Source organism: Malus sylvestris, chromosome 15 (assembly GCF_916048215.2).
Source record: "Malus sylvestris chromosome 15, drMalSylv7.2, whole genome shotgun sequence".
NCBI lineage: Eukaryota > Viridiplantae > Streptophyta > Magnoliopsida > Rosales > Rosaceae > Malus > Malus sylvestris.
This window is the reverse complement of record NC_062274.1, coordinates 47,975,965-47,984,683: the sequence shown is the minus strand read 5'-3', so window position 1 is coordinate 47,984,683 and position 8,719 is coordinate 47,975,965. Positions and strand designations below refer to the sequence as shown.

The 8,719-nt window shown below is 39.7% G+C and overlaps 1 protein-coding gene across 1 annotated transcript; it reads right to left on the bottom strand.

Annotated features, from left to right (window-relative positions):
• Nucleotides 1-4,221: 4,221 nt before the first annotated feature.
• LOC126603043 (G-type lectin S-receptor-like serine/threonine-protein kinase LECRK3) lies at nucleotides 4,222-6,591 on the bottom strand. The gene has a single exon (XM_050269807.1). The coding sequence runs from the start codon at nucleotides 6,589-6,591 to the stop codon at nucleotides 4,222-4,224; it is 2,370 nt and encodes a 789-aa protein (XP_050125764.1).
• Between the last annotated feature and the right edge of the window lie 2,128 nt (nucleotides 6,592-8,719).

Genomic DNA, 8,719 nt, shown 5'->3' with positions numbered 1-8,719 from the left:
ATTCTACACAACCTGACTCTGTTTGCCGACTTCATAAATCGTTGTATGGCCTCAAACAAGCTCCTCGAGCTTGGTATGATAAACTACATGGTGCCTTACTCTCCTTGGGATTCGTTGGCTCACAATCGGATCATTCATTGTTTGTTAAGAAGGATCCTCACTTGGTGTTTCTCCTTGTCTACGTGGATGACATTCTTGTCACAGGCCCTTCTTCTTTAGCCTGCAAGCATGTTATTGATCAACTCAGTGTTCTCTTTCCAATCAAAGATCTTGGTTCTTTACATTATTTTCTTGGCATTGAAGTCAAGCGTTCTTCCCAGGGTATTTTCATCTCTCAGTCGAAATACATCCTGGACCTGTTGCACAAGGCCAAAATGGATGGTGCCAAACCCTGGGTCACTCCCCTGAGTACATCCAATCTTGATCACTCTTCTCATCTCTTGGATGATCCTACTGAATATCGATCTCTTGTTGGTGCTCTTCAGTATCTCACATGGATTCGGCCCGATCTCTCTTTTGCAATGAATCTTGTTTGCCAGTTTATGCACTGTCTTCGTATGTCTCATCTTCAAGCTGTGAAACGCATTCTGCGTTATCTCAAGGGCTCCATTGAGTGTGGACTTTGGTTTTCTAAAAGTTCTTCACCACCCTATATCACTGCTTATTCCGATGCTGATTGGGCAGGCTGCTCCATAGATCGCCGTTCAACTGGTGGTTTCTGCATTTTTCTGGGGAATTCTATCATTAGTTGGAGTGCTAAGAAGCAATCCACCGTGGCTCGGTCCTCTACAGAGGCTGAATATCGGTCGTTGGCTAACACTGCTGCCGAATTATCTTGGATATGCAAACTTATTAGTGATATTGGTCTTCCACTACCCTGTGTACCACGGCTGTGGTGTGACAATATATCGGCTATCTCTCTTGCCAAGAATCCTATTTTCCATGCTCGCACTAAGCATGTTGAATTGGACTATCACTACATCTGGGAAAAGGTTTTGGCAAATGAACTTTCTCTGCATTTTGTTGGCTCCCAGGATCAGGTAGCTGATATTTGTACCAAGGCTCTGTCCAAATCCCGATTTCTGTTTCTCCGGTCCAAACTTGCACTTCGGCAACCTCAGTTCAGTTTGAAGGGGGATATTGAGGGTATAAATGTAAATGTAGGTAATAAAGATCCTACTTAGATATTGGATAGAAAGTTAAGTTTGTTAGATGGTTTTCCATATACTTATATATATACAGGTTGTATTATTATCAAAAGTTAATGAAAAAGATTATTTCTCAATACCCTATACGTACGCTCTTTTCATGCTCGATATGATCAAATTAATGGCTTTACATTCCAAAGTTGACGCGGAAAAGCATTCATTCCAGTGAAGAGATTACAGCGAAACAATTCAATCCTTTCAAAAGAACAATGCATCCGAATCAATCTGAGAGAGGTTTTAAACTCAAAGACAAAGCATAGCTATGTATAAATCTCGGAGGCACATTCCTAAATGGTTATGTTTTTATTGTTAGGGATACCGTCAATATCTTGGAGGTCCATGATATAGACCTTAGTTGTGAAACCTTCGAATTGTTGCCAGCTTACCGCACCTCTCTACGCCACACATGAGAGATATGGTTGAGAGCTCATATTGAAAATACTCGAAGTACCTGCGGTTTTTCATCCATCGCTGAGTTCCAACTACAATTCCTGGAAACAATGCCGCATGTATCGACCAGACTAAGACATGATACATCAACAAAGTCAACACCAAGCATATTGCCTTCTTTTCACATCTGCAAAGCATCAAAAGAAGTCAAGCAAATCCTGTCTCTAGACAACTTTGCCGACCTCTTCACGAAGTCTACTTTCCAGAAGCTTATTCAGGAATTTTCCGTATGCGAAACTATCCCATTTGCAATGCTTATATAGTTCTTATTTGGAAATTTTGTCAAACTCAGAGGAAGTATCCAAAAGTATATTCACTTGACCTTAATGTACACTTTTTCCCTTAGATTAGGAGTATTTTTCCCACTTGGTTTTTGCTACATGATGAGATTTTAACAAGGCATCTATCTTGGGTTGGTCATACCCTTCTGCGCGTTTTACTTGCATCCCAAAGGCGTTTAGCTATGACTTAATGCAACTTTTTACTTTTCTCTTTAGACTAAGGGTTTATCCTACCTTGGGTTCTACCAACCCCATGATTTGTGAGTTTTACTACTTATGCATTCTTCAGTTTAAAAACACGATTTCAAAAGTTCGAACCTTTGTGCTAAACTTATAACTCTCGATTCTTCTGAGATTCAGCTGGTGGAAAGAGGGCCAGAGGGCTCTCTTTGGCCCTATAGCACTCCAAGAAATTAATATTTTAATGAACAGTGTCAGACCATTTTTCTTACCGTCTCCAACCGAGAGGCCAAAGGGCCATAGGCCAAACATAGTCATGTGACAAAAAACTATCTTTAACCGAAGGGGCCAAAGGGTCATCAGGCCTTTAACATAATTTATTAATTTAATTGAATTACTATGGTTACTTAAATTAAATTACCTAAATAATTTTACGTTATGGATTGTCAATAATTTTTCGAGACGGAATCTCAATAATTTTACGTCTCGGATTTCGAGTGTCATGTGTCGATCTATGAGTAACTTTGTAGATTTCTTGTCGCTAAGGAATCTCAATAATTTTATGTCTCTGATTTCGAGTGCCACGTGTAAATTTTTTTTTTAAATGTTGTTTAAGTTTCTTGTTGTTAATTTTTTTTTATGTTGTTTAATGTTACTTAACGTTGTTTAATATTGTTTAATGTTGTTTCATGTTACTTAATGTTATTTAATAATGTTTAATGACTTAGGAAGTTATAGAAAAAAAAATTGAATTTAAAATTTTTTTTTTAAAAATTCAAATATAACGGCTAGCTGACGTCAGCAAGTAGCCGTTGGATTCAAACTGTTGGACTTGGGCTGGCTGGCTGGGTTAGGCCAGCCGGTTGGCCCTTTTCTCCTTTTTTGGCCCTATGGGGCCTAAGAGCCCTTTGGCCTAGCCCTCAGTTAGAGACAGTTTTCATGTCATTTCGGGCTATTTTCGGCACTATGACCCTCTGGTTGGATCGGTTGCAGATGGCCTAACAAGGTCGTGATAGAAACTTTGTGCTAAACTTATAACTCTTCAAATTTGTAGTTTTGGCAATATTATCTTTCACTCTCCAGATGTTTTTAGGAGCTTATTTAAAGTACCAGCTTGAAATGTTATATCACCTCTTTCCGAATAAACCTCCTTCGATAGTAATGTGAATTCGTAGTGGTTTTGTGTGTAAGCATTTGATGATTTATTGAAAATGAAAAGTAATTTGGAATTGAATGGAAGAGAAAGTGAAATCAGAGGTATTCTACATGATAGTATGTAGTTAAGTGCTTTGTTTTTTTTTTTTTTTTGTTCTCTGAAATGACCAGGTTAAGAGGGGAATGCAAGCAAATTAGTTTTATGATGATGCTGAACTTAAAGTGTGCTTCAAAAGTTAACATCTTACAACATTCAGAGGTCCAAAGATTAGCAAAAACGTCAAAAATCTCAAGTTTATATGGTTCCTCGCGTGTTGGTAATCGCCGACAAACGAGGTTAATCCTTGAAAGTTACTGTGTTACCAGTGAATTAAAGCTATGCATAAATGACTTTCGAGTTGCAACATTGTCTTTTCATGCCTTATGGGTGCTCGGGTAAGTAGATCAAGGCATAAAGGTTATCGCTAGTTATGGTTTACTGAAGCTGTCTGACTACTCTAAGGGCTATTTTTTGTTTTTCGAAATGAAAAATGACTCCCGAGTACCCTGTGACTCTGTTGTCTGCGAAGTTTCATCCTGCTTTCTCATTTATGTAGAGTTATGCACTAAGCAGATGGATGGTATGCATGATAGAACTAAGTTGTTATTGATTTTGCATCATCTTTATATTTACGAGACATAACTAATGCACCTGACGTGTTCAAATTTTATAGTCTTGGCCTCCTCTCTAGGTTTAGCGGTTCATTTTCTTTTAGAAGCAGCCTATAAACGTACAATTAGTCATAGAACTGAAAACCTCATGCATATTATTCATGATGACACAAACACTTACAGACAGTGAAGCTTGCGGTGAAAATCACCATGCTGCTTATTAGTTTTATTACACAAACTAAATGTAAGGTTTGATCAGTTTTCTGATCACTCAAGTACGTATCACTCACTCGACTTTAGATGGTGCTGAGAAAAGAAATAGGATTGGGAGGGATTGGGATGTCTACAGTTCCTTCAAGCATGAGTAAAACCTTCTTCATAGAAGGACGCAACGACGGTTCATCCTGGATGCACCAAAGTCCAACTTTAATCATCCTTTCAAATTGCCTTTTGTTTACCTCTTCTTCACCCACTAGTTTTCCAAGCTCACCCGTCTCGAAACAATGGTAGGCTAATTCATCCAAAATAGCCTCCTCGTCGGGAAGACTCCAATCCACATTCCTTCGACAACATATGATCTCCAACAACACAACTCCGAAGCTGTAAACATCAGCTTTAACTGTTATTGGCATTTTCCGATGCCACTCTGGTGCAACATATCCCCTGGTTCCTCTGAATCCAGTTGTGGTTCTAGTTTGGTCTGCCTTAAGCAGCTTTGCCAATCCAAAGTCGGATATTTTCGGGCACATGTACTCATCCATCAAAATGTTTTGGGGCTTTATGTCACAATGAATAATCTGCGTATCACACTCTTCATGGAGGTAAAGAAATCCTCGCGCTATGTTGCAAGCAATTCTCATTCTTTCTTCCCAAGAAGGCTTCCCATCAGGCGTGAAGAGTACATCTGCAAGTGAGCCATTGCTCATGTACTCGTATACCAAAAGCCTTTTTGGTCCATCATGACAGTATCCAAGCAGACGGACTAAATTCTTGTGATGGGTTTTCCCAATGACTTTCAGTTCAGTCTGAAATTCTTTTTCGCCTTCAGCAGCAACTTTCTCTAGTCGTTTGACAGCAACTCGCTTTTGGCTGGCCAAGATCACTCCTTTATAAACTGTTCCCGACGCGCCTCTACCAGCCTCTTCTGTAAAATTGTTGGTAATCTTCTCTAACTCTTCATAAGTATATGGTCGCAGAGCGATGTCCTCATTCAATTCAGAGTCAAGAATGGGACTATTCACTCTTCCATATGACCACGCATTATGTTTGCAAAACGTAACTACAGAAATCGCCACCAAAATAGATCCGAAAGCAGTAAGTGAGAGACCAATAATCAGGATGTCAGTTCTACCTTTTCTTTTGCTTCCTTTTTCTGTGTCTGGAGCAGTCGTAGATGTAGCTACCTTGATGAGCTCTAAGTTTGGAGTAATAACCTCTCTTCTTCCATATCTCAAAGGAAGCCTCTGCTTTCTGCAGCTTGTACCATTGAAAATCGCGGCTTCACAATTACAGTCCTCCAAACAGGCTCGTTTGCAAGCTTCTTTGTCTGATAATGGCAAATCCACATACGAACTGTCTTCCCATATTGTGCTTTGCAGTTCTTCCATGGTGTACGGGAAAGTTTCGTTTTTGTATTCGCAAACATCTGCAACTATCCTCCTACAGCTTGAAGTCTTATTTCCCAGGTTGGCAAATACGAATCCAGGAAGACATTTACACTTCGCGTCAAGATCCGTTGAGACACAATAACTATTTAATCCGCATACGCCTTTAGGGTCACACTTATCATTGGAAGATTCCCATACAATTGACTTACTACCGTTGTGATTCAAATCATGCGAATACAATCTAAATATTCCATCTGCATCAATTCTCATGAGATAAATTGTTGCTTGATCAGCAGGAAGACCTCCATCTGTTATATTCCTGATATTCGAACGGGTATCATTTAGCAAGTAGAGATGGCCATCAGCACCAAAATTAAGTGTCACATTCTTTCTGCCATACGTTCCAGATGAATAGTAGGCATATGGAGCTGTGTCTGGAGTATTTACAGGGTATTGGACAAGGTTTCCATCGGCTTGCATTTTCAGACGGAAAATGCCAGTTGAGTGATCAGATTCTGACTTAGCAGAGAACAGCTCGTCCCCAGGAGACAGGCTCTGACCCGGCAAAAGGGTGTCAGTCGGGTGCTTAAAACTTTGCCATACCATGTCTTGACGAGCATTGTATATCACAAAATTGCCGGAATCAAGCATGGAAGCCGAAGAACCAGAGGTATACTCTATCATGAAACTTTGCCCTTGTGTTGATGTCAAGGAAAGCCCATCACTTGTGAAGTCCAAAGTAACATCGCTGGAGAGTGGAGGGTCGTCTCGCTTCGCAGTCCACACTATAGTTGTTTGGGGGATTCCAGCAAGAAATATCCCCACAGCATAGCCATTTCCTTGCTTGTAAAATCCAAAGGCGTATACACCAGAACGTGACAACCACGAGGAGTTGGTAGTCGGCGTTAAGGAAGATCCGTGGCTGATATTTGACTGCATTTGTTGTGCTTGAGCAATAACAAATGCCATGGCAAGAACAAAGCAAACCATGAAAGGCATTGAATAAGATCTGATCAACGTGAGTTGATAAAATTGTGGTTGCAGTATGAAGTTTCCCATTTTGAGTTGCTTTAATATTAGAAAGATCAATGCTTGAAATGATTGATCTGTAGAAGTCAGTTTTTCCTAATGGAATTATACCCGCCAAGTCAAGTCGTTTCGTTTGGAGTACTCCCAGACTTTTCCAGGCTCTCGTCTTTGAAGGGATGTCCAACTGGGGCCCCTAATGGAGGAGAGTAAATTGCACGTCAATTCAATATTAATATCATATTATGTGGAGAAAAACATACATACAACATGACATTATTGTATTGAGATGCATGGCAGTGAACAATGTTGCATACAAGTTTTTCTCCTAAAGGAGCCCACCACCTTATACTTGAGTTTCATTCGTCTTCACTCTAGGGTAGAAAATGTGGGCAACGATCAAGTTTATTTAAGTTACGGTGTGCTTCTTCGTGGGAATTACAAAAGCGTAATTAGCGCAGATAATTGCTCCGTTCAGGCACATACTCGCAGACACCATCAGGAAATGGCAAAGCTAAAATCAAGAAACCACGTAACTATGTAAAAAAAAAAATTTAGTCAAAAAAGTTAACATGAGGCAAGTGGTCAATAATTAACATAGTTTGAGGTACTAAATTTTCGTTGGAAAAAACCTTTTAAAAGGTGAAAAGTTTGATTTTTGGTTGACAAAATGGGATTTGGATCCTCTCCTAAGCAAAGGAGACAGAGCCTCCTGACTCAAATACACAGGCCGTTGGATTTTGATCAAATGACTACAATTATTATAACTTTTAAAAAAGTCCCCTGTTTGTAGCCGTTAGATCAAAATCCAACTGTCCGTGTGTTTGGGTCAGGAGGATCCATCTCCCTTGCTCAGGAGAGGATCCAAATCCAACAATATGTAGGCTTTTAGCATCTATGCATGGAAGTTAGTAGTATAGTGGTATTCTCTACACTTATTAGTGAGAAGTTTTAAGTTTAATTTATGTTAATGACAATTTCAATTCCAAATTATTATTACTAATACCGCAATATGCAGTATGAAGTTTCCCATTTTGAGTTGCTTTAATATTAGAAAGATCAATGCTTCAAATGATTGATCTGTAGAAGTCAGTTTTTTCCTATGGAATTATACCCGCCAAGTCAAGTTGTTTCGTTTGAAGTACTCCCATACTTTTCCAGGCTTCCGTCTTTGAAGGGATCTCTAACTAGGGCCCTTAATGGAGGAGAGTAATTTGCACGAAATAAATTCACTGTCATGTGACATATCAATCAAATAATATCACATTATGTGGAGAAAAACATAGAGACGACATGACATTATAGTATCGAGACGTCACGTTGGCGATGAACAATGTTGCATACAAGTTGTTCTCCTAAAGGAGCCCACCACCTTGTGAACTTCAAATGCGTGTGCTTTTTCAATCATACGACTATTCTTATACTCGAGATTCATTCGTCTTCACTCTAGAGAAAATTTACTAATACATTGTTAAGCATCTTCGACATGTTGATAGTTAACAAATCTTCAGAAGGTCTAATCGAATAAACAGCCATCATGGTGATAGTGTAGTCGGAAGATAGCACACGTAGTAAAAATATTCAATTTAAACTCTTGTGATAAAGTTCGTTTGGAAATAAACCTAAACTCAAAATTTCTGTTATTTCTCCGTTAGTCAGTGACTCAAAATGAAAAATGAAAAATTAGGAGTAATACCGTAGAAAATGTGAGCAACAATCAAGTTGATTCTAAGCTACGGTGTGCTTCTTCATGTGAATTACAAAAGCGTAATTAGCGCAAATAATTGCTCCATTCATGCACATACTCGCAGACCCCATCTGGAACAATCGAGAATCAAGTTGAGGGATGTTGGAACCCATTGTCCCACATCGGCCAAGAGGGAAGAGACAAAGCACTTTAAATAGAATTACCTCACTCTAACTAACATCGAGGCCTTCTGTGATAAAACCCCACACCTGAGGATTGTGCAGGTGGTTAAGTAGGGACAGTATCGATGTTGTTAGAGTGGGCCCTCGGCCCGTCGACTTGAAAATTTCAACATGGTATCAGAGCTAGGGGACAGGCCCGTACTGCCACGTGATTTGGTGGGTCCCCATTGGCCCCGTGCGATTGTCCACGTAGGCTAAAGATGCCTTTGGGTAAGTCCCCAATGACCTCGCG